At 55.1% G+C, this 27,750-nt stretch overlaps 1 protein-coding gene across 3 annotated transcripts; it reads left to right on the top strand.

The window, feature by feature from the left end:
- Positions 1–4,013: 4,013 nt before the first annotated feature.
- On the top strand, positions 4,014–27,750 carry IL2RB (interleukin 2 receptor subunit beta). 3 transcript variants are annotated; one of them, XM_023222067.1, is made up of 10 exons: positions 4,014–4,192; positions 9,904–10,024; positions 10,486–10,600; positions 11,596–11,674; positions 14,699–14,804; positions 16,181–16,329; positions 17,579–17,744; positions 18,528–18,642; positions 21,519–21,603; positions 25,145–27,750. In XM_023222067.1, the coding sequence occupies exons 2-10, from the start codon at positions 9,937–9,939 to the stop codon at positions 25,895–25,897; spliced, it is 1,656 nt and encodes a 551-aa protein (XP_023077835.1). In that variant the 5' UTR covers positions 4,014–4,192; positions 9,904–9,936; the 3' UTR covers positions 25,898–27,750. The 3 variants fall into 3 exon arrangements, with proteins under 3 accessions (XP_023077835.1, XP_023077836.1, XP_023077837.1); XM_023222068.1 differs by lacking the exon at positions 11,596–11,674 and having other exon boundaries at positions 4,043–4,192; XM_023222069.1 differs by lacking the exons at positions 4,014–4,192; positions 9,904–10,024 and having other exon boundaries at positions 10,505–10,600; positions 11,357–11,674.

Below are 27,750 nucleotides of genomic sequence, written 5' to 3'. Positions count from 1 at the left end.
TGTGTCTGACCTGGCCTTTGGGGCATCTGGGGTGCTCAGTAAATGTTTGTTGAATAAATAAAAGAAGGAAAGCAGGATGAGGAGGAAGAAGAGTCTTGGGCAGTACGTGCCAGGAAGACTGATGCGGTCTCACGGATGAAACAGCTATACACAGCTGTTCCTTACAAGCTGGGTCTGTGACTTCTGGCTTTGGCTGGGGATGCATTTTTTTTTTCTTTATATGTGTGTGCTTTTAAAGTTTTAACTGAATTCATTTATTTGGGGGCCGGAAATATGTTCATGCCATACAAAATGGTCTATAGAGAAAAGCATCCTTCCTAATCCTTCCTCACCGGGCTCTTCTCCCCGAGAAAACCAGCGTTCCTAATTTCTTGCAAAGCTTCTGGGAATATTTGAGGCTTAACAAATGTTGGCTGTTATTCTCTTAGTTGTGGCTGTGTGTTTAGTATCCTCTCCTGCCGCCGCCTTACTCTAGGGGAGAGGGAAGGGCAGTGTGGAAGGAACTGGCCTTTACAGCAAGCCTGCAGTGCACGGTCACATTAAGTGCTTTATACACACCTTCTTGTCCAATTCACCCCTTCATCTGATAGGTGTGCATACTGAAGCACACAGAGGCCTAAGTCAGAGCCTCAATCTCCAGTCCTGCCCCTCTTGGGCAGCACTGCTCCACGCTTCTTTTCCAGTGCTAGGCTTTGCACATGGGAGTTGGGCCTGATTCTCCTTTTGGAGTCTTGAATTCCACTTTCTCACATTTGCAGAGCTGCCCTCCCTGCTCTTCTCTCTCTCCTTTCAGAAGAGGTGGCAGGCTGGGTGCAATGGCTCACGCCTGTAATCCCAGCACTTTCGGAGGCTGAGGTGGGTGGATCACCTGAGGTCAGGAGTTCGAGACCAGTCTGGCCAACATGGGGAAACCCCATCTCTACTGAAAATACAAAAATTAGCTGGGCGTAGTAGCACGTGCCTATAATCCTGGCTACTCGGGAGGCCGAGGCAGGAGAATCGCTTGAACTTTGTGGGCAGAGGTTGCGGTGAGCCGAGATTGTGCCACTGTCCTCCAGCCTGGGTGACAGAGCTAGACTCTGTCTCAAAAAAAAAAAAAAAAAAAAAAAAAAAAGAGGCCGCAGCTTTCAATAAAACCCCTCTGAAGCAAGGAATCAGGAAAGAGAAGAAGCAGAGCTGCTGCTTCTGGGCTCTGAGGATGGAACTTCACAGGGTCTATGGGGCTGTGATGCAGCACGTAAGGATGTGCAGTTTTCTAAAGACCAGTTCATAAGTTTTCATCATTAAAAAAAAAAAAAAGAGCCCTGAGCTGAGCTCACCCTTCTCCCCTGCCAAGAAAGGGGGTAAAAGGTTAGGAACCATGACTTGAGAGGAAGAGGAAGGTTCTAGAATGTTCAATAAGTGGCCGTCAAATTGTTCACAAAGACCTGATCGTCATCTCTGGGAAGTGCTAACTAGAGCAAACAGACAAGAGAAAGAAGTAAAGGGCATCCAGATTGGAAAGGAAGAAGTCAAATTATCCTTGTTTGTAGACAATATGATCTTATATTTCAAAAAGCCTACAAACTCCACCACAAAACTATGAGAACTGATAAACAAATTCAATTAAGTTGCAGAACACAAAATCAACATACAAAAATTAGCAGTATTTCTGTGTACCAACGGCAAACAATCTGAAAAAGAAATCAAGAAAATAACTCCATTTGGAATAGCTACAAATAAAATAAAATACCTAGGAATAAACATAACCAAATAAGTGAAAGATCTCTATAATGACAACTATAAAATGTTTGGTGCAAGAAACTGAAGAGGACACAAAAAATAAAAAGGTATTCCATGTTTATGGATTGGAAGAATCAATATTGTTAAAATGTCCTTACCACCCAAAGAAATATACAGATTCAATGTAATCCCTATCAAAATACTAATGACATTCTTCACAGAAATAGAAAAAATAATCGTCAAATTTATATGGAACCACAAAAGATGCAGAGTAGCCAAAGCTATCCTAAGTAAAAAGAACGAAGCTGGACAAATCACATTATCTGACTTCAAATTATACCACAGAGTTACAGCAACCAAAACAACATGGCACTAGCATAAAAACAGACACATAGACCAATGAACCATTGGTCAGAATAGGGAACCCAGAAAAAAATCCACACACTCACAGTGAACTCATTTGCAACAAAGGTGCCAAAAACATACCTTTGGGGAAAGGACAGTCTTCTCAATAAATGGTGCTGGGAAAACTGGATATCTCTCTTCATATACAAAAATCAAATCCAAATGGATTAAAGACTTAAATCTGAGACCTCAAACTATGAAACTACTAAAAAGAAACATTGGGGAAACTCTTTAGGACATGAGACTAGGCAAAGATTTCTTAAGCAATACCCCACAAGCACAGGTAACCAAAGCAAAAATGACAGATGAGATCACATCAAGTTAAAAGGCCTCTGCACAGCAAAGGATATAATCAGCAAAGTGAAGAGACAATCCACAGAATTGGAGAAAACATTTGCAAACTAATCATCTGACAAGGGATTAATAACCGGAATAGATAAGGAGCTCAAACATCTTTACAGAAAAAACATTATAGCAATTCCATCAAAAATTGGGCAAATGATCTGGATAGTTCTCAAAAGGAAACATATGAATGGCAAACAGGTCTATGAAAAGGTGCTCAACATCATTGATCATCAGAGAAATGCACCTCGAAATTACAATGAGACATCTCACCTCAGTTAAAATGACTTTTATCCAAAAGGTAGACAATAATGAATGCTGATGAGGATGGGGAGAAACGAGGACCCTCGTACACTGTTGGTGGGAATGTAAGTCGGTACAACCATTATAAAGAACAGTTTGAAGATTCCTCAAAATACCAAAAACAGAACTACCGTATGATCCAGCGATCCGACTGCTGAGTATATACCCAGAAGAAAGGAAATCAATATATGGAAGATATATCTGCATTCTCACATTTATTGCAGCACTGTTCACAATACCCAGGATTTGGACGCAACCTAAGTGTTCATCAACAGATGAATGAATAAAGAAAATGTGGCACATATACATAATGGAGTACTATTCAGCCATAAAAAAGAATGAGATCCTGTCTTTGCAACAACATGTTTGAAACTGGAGGTCATTATATTAAGTGAAACAGGCCACGCACAGAAAGACAAAGTTCACATGTTTTCACTTATTTGTGGGAGCTAAAAATTAAAACAATTGAATTCATGGAAAGGGGAAGGGCAGTGATGGGGATGGGAAGGGCAGGGGGGGTGGGGGAGGGGGGGATGGTTGTTGGATACAAAAACGTAATTAGATAGAATGAATAAGATCTAGTGTTTGACAGCATAACAGGGTGACTTCCGTCAACAATAATTTATTGTACATTTAAAAATAACTGAAAGAGTATAATTGGACTGTAACACAAAGAAAGGATAAATACTTGAGGTGATGGATACCCCATTTACTCTGATGTGATTATCACACATTGAATGCCTGTATCAAAATAGCTCGTGTGCCTCATGAATATAGACACCTACCACATGCCCACCAAATTAAAAATTAAAAAAAAATCAGTCGTCTCTGAATGCTAAACGGAGTAAGGGGCTTTCTGGAAGGCTAGGTGAAAAGGGAGTCTCTGAAAGATGGTGCGTTGCAGGCTCGTGAGACTCTGGGGTCACCTAGAGGGACCTGCTTGTGTGAAGCCTACGTGTTAGTGGGTACGTGTGTGACCGGATGGAGGCATCAGAGGTGTTGGGTAGCCCGTGTGAGTGGGCATGGGGGTGGTGTAGGAGGGGAGGGGGGGTGTCTGTGTTCCCTTGGCTCCTGTGTGCAGCTAGGCCCCTATTTGACTGTGTGTGTGTGTGTGTGTGTGTGTGTGTGTGTGTGTGTGTGCCGCCCCCAGCGTAGGAGGCAGATCTTTATCTGGCCCTGGGTGCTTGAGGAGTTTCAGGCTTTCTCATAAGCCTCGTCTCCCCGCCTCTCCACCCCAGGCCTTGCCCCTCTATTCTCTGCACAGGAAGTGGGCTGGCTCTGGGCTTTTAGTTTTTGTGGCCCCAGCAGCCGCAGCCGTCTCCTGGGCCAGAGCTGAGCAGGGCCCTGGAGAGATGGCCACGGTCCCAGCAGCGGGGAGGACTAGAGAGCGCGCGCTGCCACCGCTCCATGTCTCAGCCAGGTGATGCTCCCCTGCCTCCCTCCCAGCCCCTGTGGGACCAGCCAGGGGGCTGGGAGTGAAAGTCACAGAGAAGACTTTCAGCTCTGACTCAGTTCCCCCAGCAGTTTCTGCCGGTCCTCCCATCCCCCCAACTTTATCTTAGAATTCCCCTGGGGAGGGGGTAGGCCCAGCTCTCAGGGCTCCCGGCTAGAGGAAAAAGCGTTCCTCAGTCCCAGGTCACCCCTCCTTCCCAACCCGTTCAGGGGAGGCTAGCGGCTGCTGTGGGATGGGGGGCTTCGCTGGGCCCTGTGTGCCGGGCCCCCAACCCGGAGAGGTGGAGAAGGGGTGGGTGGATAGCCTGGGTGCCCAGAGAGGGTACGGGATACGGGGTGGGACAGGCAGGAGCCCCCTCCTGACCTCTGTGGAGTGGGGCCCCTATACTGGGGGAGGCACCTCTGTGTCGAGTGCTCATCAGGAGGCTTGTGGAGTAAATGGGGAGAGAAGGGTCCCCTTGGAGAGCCATCTGTGAAGTGAAGTGTGCTGTGAGGCCTCTGGGAGCCCCAGGCTGGAGGCAGAGCCCTGGGTTTGAGTCTGGATTTGTCTCTCCCTTGGCTGCATGACTGGACAGGTCAGTAGCATCTCCAGGCATTGGGGATGGGACCCCATCTTTGGGGCTGCCTGGAGCTCATGCTCTCTCCTCTCCTGGGGGCCGAAGCCTCCCACCCTTAACTGTGTTTGTAGCACCTTGGGGGAGGGAGGTGGAGTGAGGGGCTGAGCTATCCCCAAGGGTCCCCTTCCTTCCCCCATAGCCAGGGTCCCGCACCCAGCTGGGGAAGCCCCTGAAGTTAAATAGCAAGAGACAAACACTGTGTGTGGGAGCACAGGGGTGGCAGGTGGAGGTGGCCAGAGAGGACGAGGGGACATAGGCCCCATCGAGTTCGGAGGTCAGGTGGCACGCACCATGGGCTCCCGAACTCCTGCTTTACCGCCCTGCCCCAGCCACCACGTACCCCTGATGGCAGCAGGGGCACCAAACTGCACCTCACCACGTTCAAATTCCAGCTCTACGCCCTTCTTGCCTGGGCGAGAGGCTGACCTGTGTCTCAGTCTCCTCATCTGGCAAAAAGGAAGCAAACTAGAGCCTCCTCGTGGGGCTGTAGGGAGGGCTAAACGCCGAACTACCCCCGAGCGCTCAGGACAGCGTAGGCAGAGAGAGAGCAGGCGCCAGTCCCTGTCCCCAGCAGCATCTCTCTGGAAATCAGATGGCTGGGGTCAGTCGCTCCGGGCTTCAGTTCTGGCATGGATCAAATGGGGCAGCGAGACCCAACTTACAGGGTTGTGGTGGGGACGTAGGCATCTGTGGGTGTGACCGGTTTCAGAGTCATGAACGACAGGGCACGTATGGGTGTGCCTGTGGACCCAGGAGGGGGTGCTCAAACTTGAGGTCCCGGGCTCTACTTGCTGTCACCCGAGGCTGGGCTTCTCCTCACTGTGCGACCTTGAGTGGGTTCCGTGGCCTCCCTGAGACTCAGCTTCCCCCTTGCAGAATGAGGGTGCAGCCTCAGTGACTGTCAGGCACTCCCTCAGCTCTGTGCCCCTCTGGCACTCCCACACCGTCCTCCCCGGACTCTGTCCTCTCCAAGCATCGCCGCACCCCTGGGCTCCAGGTGGTGGGAAGCAGACTTCAGATGGCGCTTTCTCCTCCTGCTTGGCTGCCTCTAGGCTGGGCCTGTGGTTTGCCCCTAACCTTCCTTTGACCTTGCACCCCTTTGTCCCCCAGCACCTTCCTCCCACACTGGAGCTCTCTGCAGGTCCTGTCCTGGGCATGGGGTCATCCTGAGGCTGGGCCCGACCTGGGGTGACACCCACACAAAACATTGATGGTCCCCTTGCCCCAGGGCCAGGCTGACATGATTGAGCATGGAGGGGCCCAGAGGCTGTGGGAGTCCCTGGTTGGGCTGTGCACTCTTTGGAGTCCCAACCCTGTGCCTTCTGCTATTGAGGATCCCAAGAAAGAGGTAAGCAGCCCCCACCCTGGGGAGCTCGCCCTCCTGTGGAGACGGTGGGCCAGGCAAAGGTGAACCCATGGTACTCAGGAGAAGCACCTGCCGGTCTTTCTGTGAGCTGCTGGGCCCAGACTCCCAGGGCAGGGAGGGTGGCAGCCTGACCTCTGGGACCAGTGTTACCTCTGGGACCAGTGTCTGGCAGGGTGGGACAGCTTGAGAGAGTGAGCCTGGAGGCCTAGCTCCGCCTCTTGCTGTGTATATGACCCTGGGCAAGTTAGGGACTTGGCGTCTCAGTTTCCTCGTCTGTGTAATGGGATAATAAAGCCTTGGGCAGCTTAGATGAGCTGGCATATGTGAGGCCTTTGGCCCCAGGCCTGGCGTAGACTATGTGCTCAGTACACGTCATGAGTACTATTAGGTCACCAGTGCGTATTTACCGTTGTGTGAGCTGTCGTGGTGGGAAGACGCGTCTGGGGAGTTCCGGGAGGGGAGGATCCCTGCCTGGGCACTGGGCAGTCTGCCCTGATTCAGATTCCAGAAAGGCCTCTCATCCGCTGCATGACCTTAGGCAACGCACTTCACCTCTGGGTGCCTCCCGTTTCCTCATTGGAAAACGGGGATGATAAGCGTATCCCTGCCAGAGGCCCTTATTGCTGCATTTAAAGAGTTTCAAACGGAGCTTGGTTTACAGTAACCCGTCGGCCAATGGTTTTGGTGTGGTTAAGGGGGTGGCAGAGCAGTGTGGAGGGGGGTTCTGATCCCAGCTCTGTGCTGGGCTCCTGATGTGACCTTCTGCAAGGCTTTCCCACCTCTGGACCTCAGTGTCCTCAAACGTAGGATAAGGGACTGGGCTTGCTCCGAGAACCTTTGCAGCTCTGACAATGTGTGGGCCTCTGACTCTCCCTCCTGTGACATCTGCCTTAGGAGATGGAACCCATGGCTCTCAGGACCAGGGCGCGGGTCCCTGCTCCATGCTGGCTCTGATGGAAGCCACGAGACAATCCAGGGCCACCCAAAGAGCTCTGCTTTTCTTTGCAGTACTGAGGCCTCTTGACTACACTCATTCATTTCACTACATTTATTGAGCACCGACTGTGTGCTCGGCCCTGTGCTCAACAGTCCCTGGAGCAAGTATACCGGTGGGCCAGCCCCTGGCCGATGCTGGCCCTGCTGCTGCCAGCCTAGAGGGAGGAGCAAGGCGCTCAGAAGAGGAAGCCCTCGCCCTCCATCACGGAAAGCAGGGAGGGCTTCATGGAAAAAGGCATGAGGGCCCGTTTGAAAGGGGCTTGAAGGATGGCAGAATCTGTAGGGGACCCAGGGGAAAGGATAGACTTGGGAAGGACGTTTGGAGGGTGAGTGTCGGTTTCCTGGCCGCCTGGAGCCACTGGCTTGTGCAGGCAGGTAGGTGTGGTGTGTATGTGCTTTGGCCTGGGTACATGCACCTGCTCCTGTGAGGGCAGTCTGGAAGGGTTGACTGACCTCATCCTGGTCCCAGAAAGCCCTGAAAGTGGGAATTTAGGCTTTGGTTGCAACAGGGCCACTGCAGGTTCCTGGGCAGGGAGGTGGGTGGTTGGAGGTGGGCTTCAGGGAAGGCAGGTGAGAGCCTACAGAAGGGATCGTGCTGTCGTCTGGGCTGGAATGGCACGAGGCTGGCCCAGTGAGGGCAGGGAAGAGACAACAAGTAGTCATTGGACTGTCCTGCTGTCTATGGAATGTCCTGGCTGGCTAGGTATGGGGGCAAAGGTCCCCTGGAACAGGAAGGGTACAATTGTCCCAGAACTGAAAGTCAGATAGGAGAAGAGCCAGGGATGAGCTGGGTTTTTGCTGGGTCCAGGAGCACCCGCTGTGAGGGGGTCCTGCAGACCATTGGGAGGGATGTGGAGGCTTGGGGCTGAGCTGGAGAAAGACCCTTGGAAGCTGAGGGTTAGAGCCAGTGAGAGACTCAGAGAGAGAAGGGAAGGGGAGTGAGAGCTCGAGTTCGGAGCCGCTGGAGAAGGGAGAACAGAGGGGGAAAAAAGCCCAATGCCCAGGGGCCTTGGCAGCTGTGGGAATGGAAGAGCAGGAGGGAGGGAAGGACACTCCACCTCCTCCGCATGTCTCGACTCACCTGCTCCTGTCCCCTCTGCTCCTGTCCCCTCTGCTCCTGCCCCTCTGCTCCTGCCCCTCTGCTCCTGTCCCCTCTGCTCCTGTCCCCTCTGCTCCTGCCCCTCTGACTGAGGCCACCCTCATCTTTCCCTGGAAGCCCCCTCCTCATCTCCCGGCCTCCCCCTTTGCCTGCTCCAAACACCTCTCCTGGAAGCAGTCCCCTTATCTTCCCGAAGTGACCATGTGCTCACTTTCTCATTCCGCTCTGCACACTCAGTCCCTGCAGAGGGTAGGGGCAGCTGCGTTTCTTTCCCGTTTCCATTGCGACAGTCGTGGTCTTGCCTCACCTGTGTGCTGAACGGGAGCTTCCATGGTCGGCTAGAGGTTCCTTAAGAAGCAAGGCTTTGTCTCAAAAACAAAAACAAACAAACAAACAAACAGCACCAGCCAGCGGCCAGTGGCCAGTGCATAATAGGCACTCCGGGAAACCTTTTGAGCCTCCCTCTGACAGGGCTGGCTTAGATATTTCATGTCTCTTTCCTCCCTGGGGTATAATCTGGGTGACCAACCTGGCCCTGCCTCCAGGGAGAGCTTCCAGGCAGGTAGGGGAGTACGAGCGTGGACAAGGTCCTCCATAAAAGCTACTGCAGCCCTCTGTGCCTCAGTTTCCCCTGTCCTCTAGGGCTCTTCAGTGTTGAGATCAAAGCTCCTGTCTGCTTTTCTGCCTCTCCGAGTTAATGTCCTGATGCCTTCACACCAGTGCCTCACCTCCCTCGAGGAGAGTGAGGGGCAGAGGCAGGGGCTCTGGAAGCCCCTCTGCCTGCTGACTTTAGCTCTGTCTATATTTATTCCATCACTTGTTTGTTCAAGAATTCTTTTGCCCGATGCCTACTATGTGCCGGGCACTGTTCTAGGAACTGTGGACCTAGCAATGAACAAAACACAAGAATACCTGTCCTTAGTGAGCTTACGTGACTCTGTGTGTGTTTGTGAAGAGAGATAGAGGAAAACATAAATCAGTCAATAAACAACAAATAAGTAATGCTGTGATGAAAATGTCGGGGAGTCGTGACTAACAAAGGGTGCTTCTTTTATTTTTTTTGAGACGGAGTCTTACTCTGTCGTCCAGGCTGGAGTGCAGTGGCGCCATCTTGGCTCACCGCAACCTCCGCCTCCCGGGTTCAAGCAGTTCTCCTGCCTCTGCCTCCTGAGTAGCTGGGATTACAGGCGCCCACCACCACGCCCGGCTAATTTTTGTATTTTTCAGTAGAGACGGGATTTCACCATATTGGTCAGGCTGGTCTCAAACTCCTGACCTCAGGTGATTTGCCTGCTTCAGCCTCCCAAAGTGCTGGGATTAGAGGCGTGAGCCACACGCTTGGCCACGATGGATGCTTCTTTATGTATTCTAGTCAGGAAGACCTCTTGAAGGAGGCGGCAGTTGAGCAGAAACTTGAAGGAAGAGTGTGAGCATGTGTGGGGTGGTGGGACTAGCAGGTGTAAAGGCCCTGGGGCTGGACTGAGCTGGCACCGGGGAGTGCAGACCATGCACACTGAGGGGGCGGGCCCAGCCTGCCTCTAGGGGCAGTGAGACCTGGGATGTGTATTTACATGTGCTCTCTCTTTCTCCTCTCCCATCAGGGCTTCCTTCCTCGGCTCCACCCTGTGGATGTAATGGCGACCCTTGCTCTGTCCTGGCGTCTGCCCCTCCTCATCCTCCTCCTGCCCCTGGCTACCCCTTCGGCATCTGCAGCGGTGAATGGTAAGGACCCTGACATCTGGACAGCTGTGCTTTCCCTACGGGGAGATGGCTAAGGCCCTGCTAAAGCCTCTTCCCAGAAGGGGATGGGGCCAGAGACCAGGTGTCCACCTCCCGCCTCACCCTCTGTCCTGGACCCCCGCCCTGGCACGCATGCACGAATGCACACACACACACACACACACACACACACACACACACACACACACTCTCTATCTCTCTCCAAGCCACAGGCATGTGCTACTTTCTGTCCCTGCCTTGCCTTAGTTTGCCTGTGGGAACTTGCAGGCTCTGAGGCTCCATTTCCTCCTCTCTGAAGTGGGTCCATGAATCCCTTCTCTGCTTGCCAGACTTACCCACCTTCTCCTCTGGCAGGCGTGGGTGCCAGGTGCAGGGGCAGCGGGCATGCCTTGGGGGGCCGTGGGCACCTGCAGTCAGCACTCACACCTCGTCTTGTCCGGCAGGCACTTCCCAGTTCACATGCTTCTACAACTCGAGAGCCAACATCTCCTGTGTCTGGAGCCAAGATGGGGCTCTGCAGGGCACTTCCTGCCAAGTCCATGCCTGGCCGGACAGACGGTGAGCCCACTGGCCACACTGCAGAATCTTAGGATGGTGGGATCTCATATTCCGGATCCTATGCGTTGGCCTCCCTTTACAGAATCTTGGACTAATGGGACCCACAGACTGTTCGAATCACAGGAGTTGGGGCCCAGATCTGGAATCAAGGGATCGTTTAAGATAATTTGGAAGTCAGCTATTTAGACTTCTAGAACCTGGGTGGAGTCCAGGCTGCAGCGGAGGGGCTGGGGATGAACTGGACAGGGTAGTTAGGGGACACTGAGCTGCAAGCCTGCTATGCCAAGGCTGAACTCTACTCTAGAGGCAAGCAGAGAGGAAGTGGGGAGAAAGGAGGGCCCCCAAGCTTTTTGGATACTCTTGGATTTTGAGAGATCCTATAGGCAGCTGTGAGGACAGGGAACCTGGGAGTGGTTGGGGTGACGGGGCTGGGAGAGAGATGTCACTGTGATGTAAACATCCAGGTGGCCAGTGAGTGAGGGACTGACCCGGGGTAGGCTTGTTGGAGTCAGGGAGAAGGGGAAGGTCACAGAGAGGTGGCTGGGCCCTGGTGGATTCCACAGGGTGTGGGGCGGGGGAAAATGGGGAGGGACATGGAGGGGCAAAGCAGGTTCGGGCCCTGGCTTCTGGGTGGGTGGTGATCCCACAGGGCTCTGAAGACCTACTTAAGGATCTGTCTTCATCCTAAGCCTCATGGAGCTTTGGAGGGCTCTAGGTGGGGAAGACTGCCTGTCTTGAACTGGTTTGTGTTTCTAGATCACTCCAGCTGCCGTGGGAGCAGGCTGGGATGAGGGGACAGGACAAGGTACCCATGAGGTAGGAATACCGTGGAGCCAGTTGGGGAGGCAGTGCCCCTCATGGAGGTTGGCACAGGAGCCCCAGCCTGGCCTTGCTGCCTGGTGCCATCCTGGCAGCAGAGACATCTGAGAAAGGTCCCTTGGGCCAGTTGTGTGGGTCCTTCCTGTTCTTCTAAGGAGGGTCTTTTGCCATGAAAGGCGGTGGAACCAAACCTGTGAGCTGCTCCCTGTGAGTCAAGCATCCTGGGCCTGCAACCTGATACTCGGAGCCCCAAATGTGAGTAACCCACCCAGGGAGCGAGTGCAGGGAGAAGGTGGTCTCCCAGCTCCGGGCTGCGATCTCAGGGTGGGCTGGATGCCAGGGGAAGAACTGGGGCCCAATGGCCGGGGCTGTGGCCAAGCAGGATGCCCAGTGCTGAGGAGGAGGCAGAGAAAAACAGGTGACACCCCAGGGCATGGACTCAGGCCTGCCCCAGGGCTGACGCGCCCTCTGTACGTGAGGCATCTTCTGCTCCTGCCGTCTCCCCTGCGCTTCGTGGCTCCTGTGACACTTGTGTTCCTTTTCAAGTAAGACAGCACTCCAGTAACTGTAATGACCACCCCCAGCTCTTTCCGGGGTCTTGGCAGCACAGCGCAGTGTGGGGGGTGAAGGGTGTAGACTCTGGAGCTGGATGCTCCAGCTCTGGCTTGCCAGTTGGGTGACATTGGGCAACCCCTGTGCCCCAATCTCCCCTTCTGTAAAATGGGCACAATAATGGCACCTACCTCGTTGGGTCAAGGCCCAACAAGGGCCTTGTTTTTCAGGCCCTCCCCAGCCTGAAGGTGGGACCTCACCTGAGACCCGGCCCCTTCTGTCCAGGCTGCTCAGGCCAAGGGGCACCTGCAGGCCAGTGTCAAGCTGACCCCTGCGCCCCCGTGGCTTCCCACCCCCCTGTGGTCATTGGCACCTAAAGTCCAGAGGAGGCCAAGGCAGCTGGGGCCAGTGAGTCAGTGCTGCCTCGAGCGTGCCAGGCTGTGGTAGTGCCTGGGCTTGGCCCCGCTCTGAGATTGGAGCGGGCACTGGAGCAGGGGGAGGCCAGACAGTGGGAGCAGACACCCCTGAGCTTGTAGGGGGAGCAGAGATGCCTGGGTCCAGGCTTGGGAAGCTGCAGCTGCCCCAGGAGAGTTCCTGGCTACCTCAGAAGGGGCGGGGGTCCCGCTTGTCCCCAACTCGCACTGGATCCATGGAGCGTGTAGCCCCGACCGTGCCTCCAGGATCAGATCGGGTGCCAGAAGCAGGGGAGAGGCCAGGCAGTGGGAACAGACAGCTCTGAGCCTGCGGAGGCAGCGGAGACCTTCCCAGCCCCTGAGAGTGCAGGGACGCCTGGCTCTGCAGCCGTGACTTGGGTGCCTGCAGCTGCACCCAGGAGACTGGGGCTGTTGCCTGATCCCAGCCCCCAAGAGCACCAGGAGGTCTGGGCCCATGGCCAAGACTTAGGCAGCTGCTCCGTGGAGCGGGAGGCCCCAGCTACGCCTCCCCACTGCAGCCAGAGTTTCAGCAGCGGCCACTCCAGACGGGCAGCTGCTGCCATCACCTACAGCCCCATGGGTAAACATCAGCACTGTCCCCTTCTTACCAATGAAGACACTGAGGCTCAAAGAGGTATGGTCCTTGCCCAAGGTCACACAGCCAGGAATTGCAGAGCTGGGATTGAACCCAGGCCTGTGGACTCCCAGTTCGGGCTTTTCACCATTGCATTAGGCTGCCTTTTGCAGGGCACGTGGCCATGTCCATATGGGTGTACATCAAATTATTGTCTGTCAAAGCGTCCTGGGCAACAGCGGGCTCCAAGGACACCAAGACCACATCTTCCAACCACCATCAGGTTGTAAGTCTTCTTGAGGGGCAGGAGAGTGTGAAGATGGAGTCACACAGTGTAGCTGAGAGAATCACAGCCTCTGGAACCGGATGCTGTGCCCGGGCAGGGAGCTCTGTAGGTGGCCTGGTTTCTGATCCTGGTTCCACCATTTCTTTGCTGTGTGACCTCAGGCAAGTCCCTAAGGTTCTCTGTGCTTCAGTCTCCTCAGCTATAGAATGGAAATAGTGACAGTGCCTGTGTCCAAGGGTGCTGACAGAATTAAATGAGATAATACATGTAAAGGACTCTCCAGAGTGCCTGGCATAGTGTGAGTGCTCATGAGAATGTATGACTGGTGACATTTTTATAACAATAATAGTAATAATAATAACGAGACTACTATTATCTGGGGGAAATCTAGTCTGCATAGCAGCTATAAGAAGGCTAGGACAGGGTCTACGGGGTGGGGAGGAACTGGCCAGTTTGGGGAATTCTAATGATGAGGTTCAAGATTTGCTCATAGTGGGTCTTATGCAGATCAGAAGGACTGTGCCCGAGGTCCTGGCCCTGAAATCAGCATCCTGGACCCCAGATCCTAAGAGGCCTGCACTGGAGCTTCCTCCCGCAGGGCTGCCGGGCTGCAGGGTTGGCACCTGTACAGTGGGAGGCTGCTCTAAGCTGCTCACTCGGCAGCCCTCTGTCAGGCGTGACAGGCCAGGACTCAGAGATGCAGTCACGCTGTAGGGGGACACAGAGGACCTGGGTTTAAACCTGGGCCCCCCTGCTGTCCAGCTGCATGACCTGGGGCAGGTCCTTTGACCAGCCCAAGCCTCAGGCTTTCCACCCATGCCGTGGGAGGGATGCTGTGTGCATTGAGGGGCTAAGGCATCTGAGCAGTGGCTGCTCACACGAGATGCTCAATATCTGGCCGTTTTCTTCCAGAAAATTCAAGGCATAGGGATGGGAAGAGATAGGGGAAGGGAGGGCCTTTCACACTAAAAAATGTTAAACAGGTACAGGTACAGTAGCTTTATGGGGGCTTCTCAGCTTGCATGCCTCCTGTGACAGGGAGCTCACTCCCTCTCAAGCAGCTCACTTCATTTTAGATCAGGCGTTGGTGAACTACCTTGACCCACGGGCCATATTCAGCCCACTGCCTGTGTTTGTAAATAAAGTTTTATTGTAACATGGCCCTGATATTCATTTACATGTTGTCTGTGTCTGCGTCACACTACAGTGGCGGAGTTGAGTCATCGTGACACAGACCATGTGGCCTGTAAAGCCAAAAATAGTTACGATGTGGCCTTTTACAGAAAACGTTTTACAGAAAACGTTTGCTGCCCTTGCCTTGGGTGGCGGGGCATGTGGAGAGGCTCCCATCCTTCCCTCGTCATCCCTGTGGCCTCCCCCTTCCCCTGCCCCCAGCTGCTAGAACTTTCACCCCTGCCCTCCTTCCCTTGCAGTCTCAGAAACTGACCGCAGTGGACATCGTCACCCTGAGGGTGATGTGCCGTGAAGGGGTGCGATGGAGGGTGATGGCCATCCAGGACTTCAAACCCTTTGAGAACCGTGAGTGAGGAAGCCAGGGTGGGGCTGGGGCAGGGCTGGGCATCTCCTTCCTCCCACCTCATCTGGGATCCTCCCTGCTCCAGGCTCTCTCCCCGCGAAGCTTCCACACCCACATCTGACCACCTCACTGCCCGCTGTTCTCGGGTTGATGTCCTGGCTCCTTACTCTGGCATTCAAGGCCACTCAGGATCCAGCCCTGGGCCTCCTCCCTGGCACTCCTCCTCTTGAGGCCTATATTTCTGTTGCAACCAAAGGCCGGCTCTCCAAACCCACCTTGCCTATTCATGCCTCTGAGCCCTTGCGCATGCTGATCGCACTGACTGGAAGGCTCTTGACACCTGGAAAATTCCCACTCATGTTTCAAGGCTTAGTTGAGAGTCACTTCCTCCAGGAGGCCTTCCTAGACTGCCCTAGCCCTTTGTACCTCCTCTTTCTGGGAATGTATGTCCTGCGTTGTCACTGCTTGATTGCAGGCCTGTCTCTTTTACTGGGCCGTGAGCACCCTGAGGGCAGAGTCTCTACCACCCCTTTGTCTCCTTGTCACGCACCCAGCACTAGATCTCATCAGGACAGTGGTCTGGGAAGGTTTGTTGAATGCCTGAGTGCCTGCCTGCTGACCTTGGGGTCCATCTCCAGGGAAGCAGTGGGGGAGAAAGTGAGAGTCAGGCCTGACCTGGATGTGATCTGACTGGCAGACTATCAAACCTTTCTGAGCCTGAGTTTTGGGGAGAATCAGAGTTGCCTACCCACCAGGCTTGTAAGGCATCTTTGAACTGAGACACAGAAACTGCTTACCATGTAGTCAGCACTCAGCATCTGCTTATCACTTATGTGGTTCTATAGAGTCTCAGAAGTATAGAAACTGAGATTCATTTAACTTCAGAATCACACAGTGTTATATTCACACTTGAAATGAATGAGATGATCCATGGAAAGCTCTCAGGTCAATTCTAAGTGCAGAGAAAAGCTGCGGTGAATCATTCATCCAGCAGCTACTGAACCAAGTGCCAGGTAATCTTCCAGGCGCCAAGGACACGGCAGACAACCAAGTCCCTGCCCTCAAGGAGCTCACGGTCTGCTGGGGGAGGCAGAAAATGAATAAAGAAATCAAACCATATATTTCATAGGTCAGGTAATGATAAGCACTGGGAATAAGAATGAAACAGGCAAGGGGGATGCAGAGTGGTGAGTGGTCAGGGAAGGCTTCTCTGAAGAGGTGATCATTGAGAGAGGCCTGGAGGCAGGGAGGGAGGCAGGGAGGGAGCAGGGCTTTGGGTGGGGGGGTAGGGTGGGTGCCAGGAGGGAGGAGTGGCAGGTACAAAGTGGGAGGTGGAGGTCATGCCTGGCTGCTCTCCCTTCCCCCTCCTCGTCTCCAGTTCGCCTGATGGCTCCCATCTCCCTCCAAGTCGTCCACGTGGAGACCCACAGATGCAACATAAGCTGGGAAATCTCCCAAGCCTCCCACTACTTTGAAAGACACCTGGAGTTTGAGGCCCGGACGCTGTCCCCAGGCCACACCTGGGAGGTGAGAATGTGGCCCAGTCCTCACCTGCTCTGGTTCCTCCTTCCTGTCCTGGTCTCTGTCCTGTCCCTTTTTCATTGTGGCGAGGTCCCATCAGCCCCAGGTGGATGGTGGGTGGCTGAGTTCACTCCTGTGCTCTTTCTGCACTGCCTGGGGCTGCCTGCACGACTTCCACATCCTTATCTAGCCCCCTTAACCCTGGGGATCCGGCTGGCAGCAGGTTCAGGGAAAGATTCAGAAAGCCAGGAGACAGGCAGCTGCCCAGCCCTGCGGGCTTTCAGAGGCCAGGGTGACATCGTCACCCTGAGGGTGATGTGCCGTGAAGGGGTGCGATGGAGGGTGATGGCCATCCAGGACTTCAAACCCTTCATGTGTCAAAGCCCACCCGCTCCACATCCGTGTGGGTCTGTTGCTTATTCATTCACTTACACTCGTTTCTTTATTCACTCAATTGCTCACTCAACAAATATTTGCTGAGCACCTACTATGCGCTGGATGATGGGGAAAGAGTGGAGGGTGAGCTCAGCAAACTTCCACTCTCAGGAATCTCAGACTAGGGCAGGGCAGGCAGGCAGGCAGTCAGCAGACACAGCGACAGGGTCTGGGACAGTGAGGCTATGGGACAGTGATACGTTCCACCAAGAAAACCCAACGGGGCAAGGTATTTGAGAGTGACTGGCACAGGCTATTTCAGACTCAGGTGACCAGGGAAGGCCCCTTGGACACCTGGGCGTCCAGAAGGAGCTCACCTGCAAAGATCTGGGGAGAGTTTTGCAAAATTAGAAAGACCTGCCACGGCAAAGGCAGGATGCCGCTATGTGTATGGAGAGCAAGAGGAGGTGAAAAGAGCGACCCAGGGTGGTAGAGGTGTGTGGAGATGTCCTGCTTTCTGGTCCTGTGGAGACTAGACTGCAGAGGGGCATGGATGGGAACCAGAGACCAGCTGCAGGCTTGGGAGAGGGCGGCAGCTCAGGCCTGGGGTGAGAGCAGCGTGGAGAGCAGGGATGGTTCCGGAATGGCTGTGGAGGTGGAACCAGGTTCTGGAGGTGGAACCAGCTGATTAGCTGATGACTTGGGCTTTAGGGGATGACCCCGGGGTTTGAGGCCCCAGTGACTGGGTAGTGAGGGAGCTTTGGGGGGCAAGGAAGGGGGGGTGCAACTGGCGGGGGTTGAGGAGGGTGCTGTGGTGCTCAGCCTCCTGGCCCTGCCATGGGAGGTGAGGTGAGCGCTGAGAGTCCTGTCTCTGACCCAGGAGGCCCCCCTGATGACCCTCAAGCAGAAGCAGGAATGGATCTGCCTGGAGACGCTCACCCCAGACACCCAGTATGAGTTTCAGGTGCGGGTCAAGCCTCTGCAAGGCGAGTTCACGACCTGGAGCCCCTGGAGCCAGCCCCTGGCCTTCAGGACAAAGCCTGCAGGTACTGGTGGGCAGCAAGGGTGGGAGGGGCTCAGGCAGGAAGGGACGGCTGGGGGAGGAGCTGCTCCATCCTCTCCCTGACTGCAGTGAGGGTACAGCGGTCAGCTCCGTGCCTCACTTGCTGTAACCCTGCAGGGGCCCGCTTTTCAGACAGGAACAGGGTTCAGTGAGCGGACGGGGCTTGCCATGGGCCTTGTGAGTTGGGGAGGGGTAGAAAGGCTCTTTTCACTTTTCTCCACCCTGAAATCTCAAACTCCTGGTTTCTGCCGGGGCTGGGGGCAGCTGCTTTCATCTCTCGGCCTGATCTGTGAAATGGGTACACTGACTGTGAGGCAGAGCTGCTCTGAGGAAGGCATGTGACCTTCCAGCAGCCTGGCCCTCAGCGGGTCTGCTGGACATTTGTCCCTCATCGCATCACATTTTGAGTTCAAGTTCAAGCAAGACCTGGGGTCCTCTAAGTGGTGCTTGGAGGCAGGTGGAGAGAGGGGTGCAGCCAGGTGGAGCCCAGGCTGCTGTGGGGGCGGTGGGGGCTGTAGGCTCACCAGGTGGGTGGGTCCATGGGATCTGTCTGGAGCCAGAGGAGCTCTTGGAATGCCGCCGTGTCATTTCCTTTTAGCATCAAATCTGGCTTCCCAGAGAGGACGGGCTTAGCCGAACCCTGTCCCCAGCCCTCCAGACGCAGCAGTGTCTGCCAGGGCCCTGGACCGGGGTGTTGGAGTGATCCAGGGTGAGTGAGGGCACTTCTCTAACCCCTGTCCTTGCTGTTTCTCCCACGCCCGGGCAGCCCTTGGGAAGGACACCATTCCGTGGCTCGGCCACCTCCTCGTGGGCCTCAGCGGGGCCTTTGGCTTCATCATCTTAGTGTACTTGCTGATCAACTGCAGGAACACCGGGCCATGGTAAGAAGGTTCTCCTCCCCTTCCTTCATGCTCCCGCCCCTCCTACATGCACACACATGGACACACACGTACACGCACATGCACACACACACACGTACACAAGCACACATACACACAGAAACACACACACACATACACTTACAGGCGCACATGCCACCTTGCCGGATCAGATTCTGGACCGAGCCCCCTGCTCTGATACACCCGTGCTCCCTCTACCCTCCAGAGAGTCCTTCCTGTCCAAAACCTGGCCTTTCCCTGTGTCCCATCCCCACAGAGGGAACCTGTGGAACCAACCCGAGGGGAAGGTGGGAGGTGCAGCCCTCCAGGGAGAGCCCCCGCGGCCCTGTCCGGAGCACTGCTGTCAGGACTGGGGATGCCCGTGTGCCCACGTCAGCTGTCTCTGTGTCTGGGTCCCCGCTGGTCCATCTAGGTCTGTCATTCACTTATTCTTATATTCACTGAGTACCAGCTGCATGCCAGGTACAGCTCAAAGTGCTGGGAACACAGTGGCAGGCCACATGCGTGTGCCCCAGCTCCAGGCAGCTCACGGCCCAGTGCGGGAAGGCAGACAATCCTGCAGGTGTGTAACGACACACCGGGATTAGGATGGCGGAGGAGGATGTTGGTGTACGGCCATTCCTTAGGATCCATGGGGAACTTGTTCCAGGACCCCCTTCCCCACCAGTAGATACCAAAGTTGGTGGATACTCAAGTCTCTGATTTTTATTTTATTTAATTAATTTATTTTTTGTAAGACAGAGTCTCACTCTGTCACCTAGGCTGGAGTGCAGTGGTGCGATCTCGGCTCACTGCAACCTCCACCTCCAGGGTTCAAATGATTCTCCTGCCTCAGCCTCCCGAGTAGCTGGGATTACAGACACGACACCACACCCGGCTAATTTTTTGTATTTTTAGTAGAGACAGGGTTTCACCATGTTGGCTAAGCTGGTCTCGAACTCCTGACCTCAGGTGATCCACTCGCCTCGGCCTCCCAAAATGCTAAGATTACAGGTGTGAGCCCCCACACCCGGCCTCAAGTCCCTGATTTAACAGCAGTGTATTTGCACGTAACCTACGCACATCCTCCCAGAGACTTTAGGTCATCTCTAGATTACTTATAATACCTAATACAATGTAAATGCTATGTAAATAGTTGTTATGTTGTATTTTAAAAATTTGTATTATTTTTTATTGTTGTATTGCTATGAGGGTTTTTTTTTCCACTGAATATTTTTGATCAGGGATTGGCTGAATCCGTGAATGCAGAACCCACGGATACTGACTGCTGACTGTATCAGGAGCAGACAACAGGGCTGGGGCGTGGCCAGGGCTGGTTTCCCCGAGGAAGTGGTGATTCTGTTGAAATCTGAAGCAGGAGCCCATGGCGGGGGTGGGTGGAGGGCATCGGGAGAGTGTCCCAGGCAGAGGAAACAGCATGTGCAAAGGCCCTGGGCAGAGAGGAGGGAAGAACCTTCCAGGAACAGAGTGCAGGGACGCGGTGTGGCTGGAGACAGAAGCGGGTTGGGGAGGAAGCTGAACTTGAACCTGTACATGTGGCGGCAGTGAGGCTTCCCGGGACCTCAGGCCATGGTGAGGGCTTGGGCGGTGTGCCAAGCAGCCATGGAGGGTTTCCCCAGGAGTGGGACAGGATCCACTTTGCCCTCTGTGGCTCTGGCTGCTGTGCCGAGCGTGACCTGGTGGAGGGCAAAGCGGTGAGGAGGTGACACTTCTGACCAGGCTATGTGGCCCCCTGATGAGAGCCCTGCTTCTTCCAAGAGGTTTGCAAAGCGTGCCTAGCTGCGTCACCTCACGTGATTTTCCACAGCACTGGGAAGGCAGTGAGTCAGGGGCTACCACTGACTTTTAACTGATGCCAGGACTGGCCAGAGAAGTCAGTCGACTTGCCCAAGGTCACATAGCCAGTTAGTAGTGAGTGCCGTTCTCCTGACCCTCGTCCTGGAGCCATGGTTCTCGGCAGTATTTGGAGCCCCGTTTTCTCTTTCCTCCCAAGAAGACAGGTATTCCTCCCCCCACCCATCCCCTCTACCCACAGCTCCCTGCAAGCCTTCAGGGAAACCATGTCCCTGTAGGGGGAGAGGTCGTCTCCCAGGTGTGGGTTCAGTGGCCTCCAGAATGCCCTCCTCCTTGTCATTCTTGTGCCCCTTCAGTCCTTTCTCCACCATGTCATTCTCCTGTTTAACGCTCTTCAGAGACTGCCCACTGTGCTGCAATACACCCCGGCCCTTGAGGGCCTCCACCAGTCATGTGGAACCTTTGTGCAAATCAAAAATGTTGCCTCTTTCTTCAGGGTGATGTACACAGGTTCCAGGCACTCAGTTTGGCAAGCAGAACATGGGCTGGAATTCAGCCTCACTCACCACCACCTCTCCCACTTCCTGACCAAGCCTAATGCCCTTGGGCAGTGCACAACCTGAACCACCGTCCATGGCAGCCCTGACAAGGAATCCTCTCTCCTCTCTCCCTCCTCCTGGTTCACTCCACTTTTTCTAGCCATCTCCATCCCTGACTGCTCTGGCTTGTGTGTTTGCCCCCACTGACCCCCACCTCCCCGTCTCATGTAGCACTCTGCTCTCTGTCTCCGCAGAATGAATGATGATGTTGCAACATGCTTTGTGTCTGTCTCCCCATCAGAATGTCAGCTTCTTGAGAGCAGGGACCTCTTTTGTTGGCTATTCTTGTCTCCCCAGTGCCCAACACAGCGTCCTCCCACAGTGAGCACTTAGTATTGGTGGAATAAATACATGAGTAAATGTGGTGTGGCTCTGTGCCTGGCATCCACAGCGGTGGCGCTGATGGCAGGACACCATGGCCCTTCCCGTTCTCAACCTCCTCCTTCCCTTCTCTCCTCTGTCCAGGCTGAAGAAGGTCCTGAAGTGTCACACCCCAGACCCTTCGAAGTTCTTTTCCCAGCTGAGCTCAGAGCATGGAGGAGATGTCCAGGTAGGAGGCTGGGGCGGAGAGGCAGAGGTGGCCAGGGGTGTGAGTGCGATGAGGGGATAGTAGGGGAGTAGCTAATTTTGTGTCTTGTGAGAAGAGACCAAACGCTGAAGTGAGCAGCCTCCAGAGGGGGCATGGGTCTCTTCTCTAGCTCTGGCACTTTCCATCTGAGCCAGACTGCCTGGGTTTTAATCCCAGCTCCACCGCTTTCTGGTTGTGTGACCTTGGGCCTATAGAGCCTCCCTGGGCCTCAGTTTCCCCACCGGTTAGATGGGGAGAAAAACAGTGTTACTATGTGTCCTGCCCTGAGAACTTTGCCTGGTACACAGTTAGTGTTCAAAAGAACCCTATCAGGCTGGGTGCAGTGGCTCACGCCTATAATCCTAACACTTGGGGAGGCTGAAGCAGGTGGATCACGAGGTCAGGAGTTCGAGACCAGCCTGACCAACATGGTGAAACCCCGTCTGTACTAAAAATACAAAAACCATCTGGGCATGGTGGCGCGCGTCTGTAGTCTCAGCTCCTCAGGAGGCTGAGGCAGGAGAATCGCTTGAACCCAGGAGGTGGAGGTTACAGTGAGCCGAGATGGCGCCATTGCACTCCAGTCTGGGCAACAGAGTGAGACTCCATCTCAAAAAAAAAAAAAGTTCCCTATCTGGTGTTACCGTTGCCGGTGTGCTGAACAAACAGGATCTGCCAGCACAAGCTCTCTCCGCCCTACTGTCTGTGCAGACGTGCTCCATGCTTCTCCTGTCCCTGCCCAAAATTCCTGAGCAGGCTCCATAACTTAGCACAGATACTAACAAGCCTTCCAGTCACTTTGAGTCACAAAATACCGATTTATTTTTAAAGTGCCGGCCCACAGAGCAGCAATGCTCTGAACTCCATCTCAAATTCAGTCGTCTCTTCTTCCCCAGCCCATGTCCCCTTCAGGTAGGAAGCTTCGAGAATGAAGGGGGCACGTGGGGGGTACTTTTTACCACCCTAGCCCTACTCTAGGCTCCCAAGATTGGAGAGTGGGGATGAGGTAGGGGCAGAGGGAGGTCAAGAGGAGTGGCGGGTAAAGAAAGCAATGCAGGACCAGACCTGTCATGACCTGGCTTTGGAGTTCTCTATCAGGGCTGATCAAGGGCCCTTTCTGGAATTCCTTGGAAAACTCCCAAGATGAGAATATCTTAGTTGCAGTACTCTTTTTTTTTTTTTTTTTTTTTTGAGACGGAGTCTCGCTCTGTCGCCCAGGTTAGAGTGCAACGGCGCGACCTCAGCTCACTGCAACCTCCACCTCCTAGGTTCAAGCAATTCTCCTGCCTTAGCCTCCCGAGTAGCTGAGATTACAGGCACCCACCACCATGCTTGTCTAATTCTTGTACTTTTAGTAGAGACGGGGTTTTGCCATGTTGGCCACGCTGGTCTTGAACTCCTGATCTCAGGTGATCTGCCCGCCTCAGCCTCCCAAAGTGCTGGGATTACAGGCGTGAGCCAACGTGCCTGGCCATTAGTTGCAGCACTCTTAATGTGCAGGAATGCATTATCTTAAACTTCTTCCCTCAGCCTTGAGGGTAGCAAGGTTCCCATCTATAAAGGTATTCAGGCAAGCCACGGCTGCCTGTGTGTCAGAAGCATAGAGATTCCCCCATTGAACTGGTTGGAGGCTGAGCTAGATTAGCTGCATGCTCAGATACCTTCCAGCTTCAAGTCCTGATTCTATGGCCCTAGAACATTGTGAGGTGGGAGCTGCAAACCATTCCAGCTTCCCGTGAGGGCATCCTTGAGTCTAGTGTGTGGAGTGGGGTCCCGAGGAGGAAGGCATGATGTGGCTGGGGACTGGGGCTGGCTTTGCCAGCCCCACCTTTTCTGCATCTGGCTGAGAGACCTGCCCTTCTACCCTAGGACCCACAGGGGCCACAAGGCCCACCGCATTTCCCAGGGGATCCTGGAATGTGTGTGCGAGTGTGGGAGTGTGTGTGAGGGGCGTGAGCTTCTCCTGAAGCCCCTTTCAGGGCATTGTGGGCAGAGGCTCAGGCCCAGGAAGTAGCTGGCCACAGGCAGTGGGTTCCTGGCTCACCGGCACTGGCCACAGGCCCGGCCGCTCCCTCTCTGGCTGCAAACTCAGGGCTGCTGCCTGGACCCGCCCTTGCCCCGATATCATGAACCTCACCCGAACAGTGCTTTTTCCCTCTCTGCCCAGCCAGCGACCCCTCTTTGCCATCCTCAGTTTATCCTTTCTGCCTCTCTCAGCCTTTTCTTTTGTGACATAACTCCTGGTTGCGGGAAGGGGGTGGATTTAATTGAGTGGTGTGTGCACGTGTGTGCATGTGTGCATGCATGTGAGCGTGTGTGTGTGTGTCTGTGGAGCAGCTGACTCAGCCTCAGGGACTCCCCCTGGAGAGGAGAACTGGGCATTCATTGCTGGTTCATTAATTCATCTGAAATAGATCCATGAAACCCGCCAGCCCCGTGCTGGGCACAGAGGCCTGGGGAGCCCATTGGGCCTGGCCCCTGTGCTTAGGGGGCCAAGTCCAGCTGCTGAGGGTTCTGGGGACAGAGGGTTGTCAGGGCTCCCAAACTCACCCACCCGAGGGCCTGCTGTCACACCACCAGGAGGGCCTGCTGTCCCCACTCTGCTGTGCAGTCTGTGTCTTACCCTGTTTTGGGTGTTTACATCTCCATTTGCTCACCTGATGTCTCCCTGGTGACCTGATGGGTGAAAGCAAGGAAGTCAGGAGAGACGCGGCTAACTGTTGTGGAAACTGAGGCCCAGAGAGGTGCAGGAGCCTGCCCAGGGTCACACAGTTAGTGAGTGCCAGGGCCAGGGCTAGAACCCGGGTATTCCCACTCCTTGCCAGGGCTCTCTGGAATCCCAAGCAACTGAGAAGTGCTCTGATGGGCACTTTCCCCTCTCTGGGGATGGGAGGCGGAAGAGGTGGGGGTGGGGACCACAGAGAACTGGGGGAGAGGTGAATCAGGAAACCATCAGCTCCCGCAAGAGACGTTCCCACCACAGTGTAAGCGGAGACTCTGGGTCCCAGCTCTGCCGCCTGCCAGTCTGTGATCGGGGCTGGGGCGTGTCCCGTCTCTGGGCATCTGTAAGGTGAACAGGCTGTGCTCTCAGCACCCTTCTGCTTTGACATGGATGGATCGATTCACACACTTGTGCTAGTACCCACTGGACAGTCTGAGGATTCTCTGCTTTCCTGGGTCCCCAGCATCTAGAACAGTGCCAGGCTCACAGCAGGTGTCCAATAAACAGTCACTCTTCAGCAAGCAAACATTCCTGGGCACTACTGGGAGCCAGGCAGGCCAATGCTGGACTGTGGGTCAGGCAGTCTCCCTGGGCTGGTGGCCCAGAGGGCTCCCCAAGCCAGTAGGTGAGTTGGGGGAGTGCGGGGCTATAGTCAGGGAGGGCTTCCTGGAGGGGGCATCTCTGGGTCAACTGCTTCAGGAGGAGGAGTTAGGAGCTGCTGAGAGTCCAGAGGAAGGGGTGGAGGGTGAAGGAAGGTGAAGGAAGCCCCCACTCACCCACCCCCCGCCTTTCTCCCACCAGAAGTGGCTCTCCTCGCCCTTCCCCTCATCGTCCTTCAGCCCTGGCGGCCTGGCGCCTGAGATCTCACCACTGGAAGTGCTGGAGAGGGATAAGGTGACACAGCTGCTCCTGCAGCAGGACAAGGTGCCTGAGCCCTCATCCTTAAGCAGCAACCGCTCACTGACCAGCTGCTTCACCAACCAGGGGTACTTCTTCTTCCACCTCCCGGATGCCTTGGAGATAGAGGCCTGTCAGGTGTACTTTACTTATGACCCCTGCGCAGAGGAAGAGCCTGATGAGGGTGGGGCCGGCACGCCCACAGGGTCTTCCCCCGAATCCCTGTGGCCTCTGTCAGCGGAGGACGACGCCTACTGCACCTTCCCCTCCGGGGATGACCTGCTGCTCTTCTCCCCCAGTCTCCTTGGTGGCCCCAGCCCCCCAAGCACTGCCCCTGGGGGCAGCGGGGCTGGTGAAGAGAGGCTACCCCCTTCCCTGCAGGAGAGAGTCCCCAGAGACTGGGACCCCCAGCCCCTGGGGCCTCCCACCCCAGGAGTCCCAGACCTGGTGGATTTTCAGCCATGCCCTGAGCTGGTGCTGCCAGAGGCTGGGGAGGAGGTCCCCGACCCTGGCCCCAGGGAGCCGTTTGGATTCCCCTGGGCGAGGCCTCCTGGGCAGGGGGAGGTCAGGGCCCTTAATGCTCGCCTGCCCCTGAACACTGATGCTTACTTGTCCCTCCAAGAACTCCAGGATCAGGACCCAACTCACTTGGTGTAGACAGATGGCCAGGGAGGCAGGCAGCTGCCTGCTCTGTGCCGAGCCTGAGGAGGACCCTGTCGAGGGTACTCAGTGCACTGATGAGGACACTCAGTGTCCAGTTGCCGCCGGACGTCTCCACCCCAATGGCCCCCACCCAGTCCTGCACACTTGGCCCATCCATTTCCAAACCTCCATTGCTGCTCCCTGGTCCTGCTGCCCGAGCCAGGAACTGTGTGCGTTGCAGGGGGGCGGTAATTCCCCAACTCCCTCTTTAATCACAGAGTCCCACGGGTTTAGGCTCTTAAGCATCACTCCTCTCCAGCCCTGCAGCTATTCACCAGTATCAGTCCTCGCGGCTCTCCAGGGCTCCTTGCCCTGATCTCCTCACTGGGTTTTCGGCCCCAGCCTCCTCCCCTCCCCTCCAGCTCCACAGGGCAGCCTGAGTGTGCTTTCCAAAACCCAAAACCCAAATATGGCCATGCTCCTCCTCAGTTCAAAACCTTGCACGGGCCCCACTGCCCTCAGCCCCATTTCTCAGTGTGGTACTTGCACCTCCGGTGTCGTGTGGGGATAGCTCCTTCTGCAGTCCTCCTACCATCCTCCTGAGCCACTCGGAGCTCCCTCACACCCGCTCTGTTGCAGGCGCTATTCCCTGGCCCTGCTGTGCTCTCCCCCTTATCTGGGTGACAAACTTCCCTGACCCCTCAAATGCCCATTTTGCTTCCCCTGGAGGGAAGCACTGTCTCCCTTAATCTGCCAGAAACTTCTAGCATCAGTGCTGGAGGGAGAAGCTGTCAGGGACCCAGGGCGCCTGGAGAAAGAGGCCCTGTTACTCTTCCCTTGGGATCTCTGAGACCTCAGCGTGCTTGGCTGCTGCATCCTTAATGCTGGGGCCCAAGTATGGGCGCAGATGCCCCCACAAAGTGGACGCCTGCTGCATCTTCCCACAGTGGCTTCACAGACCCACAAGAGAAGCTGCTGGAGAGTAAACCCTGGAGTCCGAGGCCCAGGCAGCAGTCCCCTCCTAGTGGTGGGCCCTGATGCTGCCAGGCCTGGGACCTCCCACTCCCCCTCCACCGGAGGGTCTCCTCTGCAGCTCAGTGGCTGGCACACTGGCCTTCCAGAAGGGCAGCTTCACAGGGCAGGGCCTCATCATCTTTTCACTGCCCCAGACACAGTGCCCACTGCCCCATGATATACCCTGGATGAATGAATTAATTACCTGGCACCACCTCATCTGGGCTCCCTGCACATGACATTCACACAGAAAGGCAGAGTCCCGTGCCCATTAGGTCTGGCATGCCCCCTACTGCAAGGGGCTTACCCCCCACCTGGCAGTCCTCCCCCTCTCACACAACTGGCCCCTTCCTTCTCGTGCCCCCCACCACGACCCCTCCACTTATCTTTCCTCTGCCTCAGGCAGATCACATTGCAATGGCTCAGACAACCTTCTATCCCAGCAGGACAGTGACCCAGTCCCAGCTAACTCTGACCTGGCAGCCCTCAAGTACCTGCACTTATAGGCCCTGCTCACAGCTGATTGGGCACCTGACCACACGCCCCCACAGGCTGACCAGCAGCCTATGAGGGGACTTGGCACCAAGCTCTGTCCAATCAGGTAGCCCCGGCCTGAACTAGCCAATCAGATCATCTCTGTCTCGGGCGTTTGAACTCAGGGAGGGAGGCCCCTGGGTGCAGGTGCTTGTGGACAAGGCTCCCTGGAAAACGTAGACAAGCGTTGAGCCACTAAGCAGAGGACCTTGGGCTCCCAATACAAAAATACTTACCGCCGAGAGGGCTGCCGACCATTTGGTCAGGATTCCTGTTGCCTTTATATCCAAAATAAACTCCCTTTTCTTGGGGTTGTCTGA

Source organism: Piliocolobus tephrosceles, chromosome 19, assembly GCF_002776525.5.
Source record: "Piliocolobus tephrosceles isolate RC106 chromosome 19, ASM277652v3, whole genome shotgun sequence".
NCBI lineage: Eukaryota > Metazoa > Chordata > Mammalia > Primates > Cercopithecidae > Piliocolobus > Piliocolobus tephrosceles.
This window is presented reverse-complemented; position numbering and strand designations above follow the sequence as displayed.

Bases quoted from the DNA above. Each gene is read 5' to 3' on its own strand.
- IL2RB (XM_023222067.1), top strand. From the start codon at position 9,937: ATGGCGACCCTTGCTCTGTCCTGGCGTCTGCCCCTCCTCATCCTCCTC. The intron at 14,805-16,180 runs GTGAGTGAGGAA...CCTCGTCTCCAG, and splicing joins CTTCAAACCCTTTGAGAACC to TTCGCCTGATGGCTCCCATC. The intron at 16,330-17,578 runs GTGAGAATGTGG...TCTCTGACCCAG, and splicing joins CCCCAGGCCACACCTGGGAG to GAGGCCCCCCTGATGACCCT.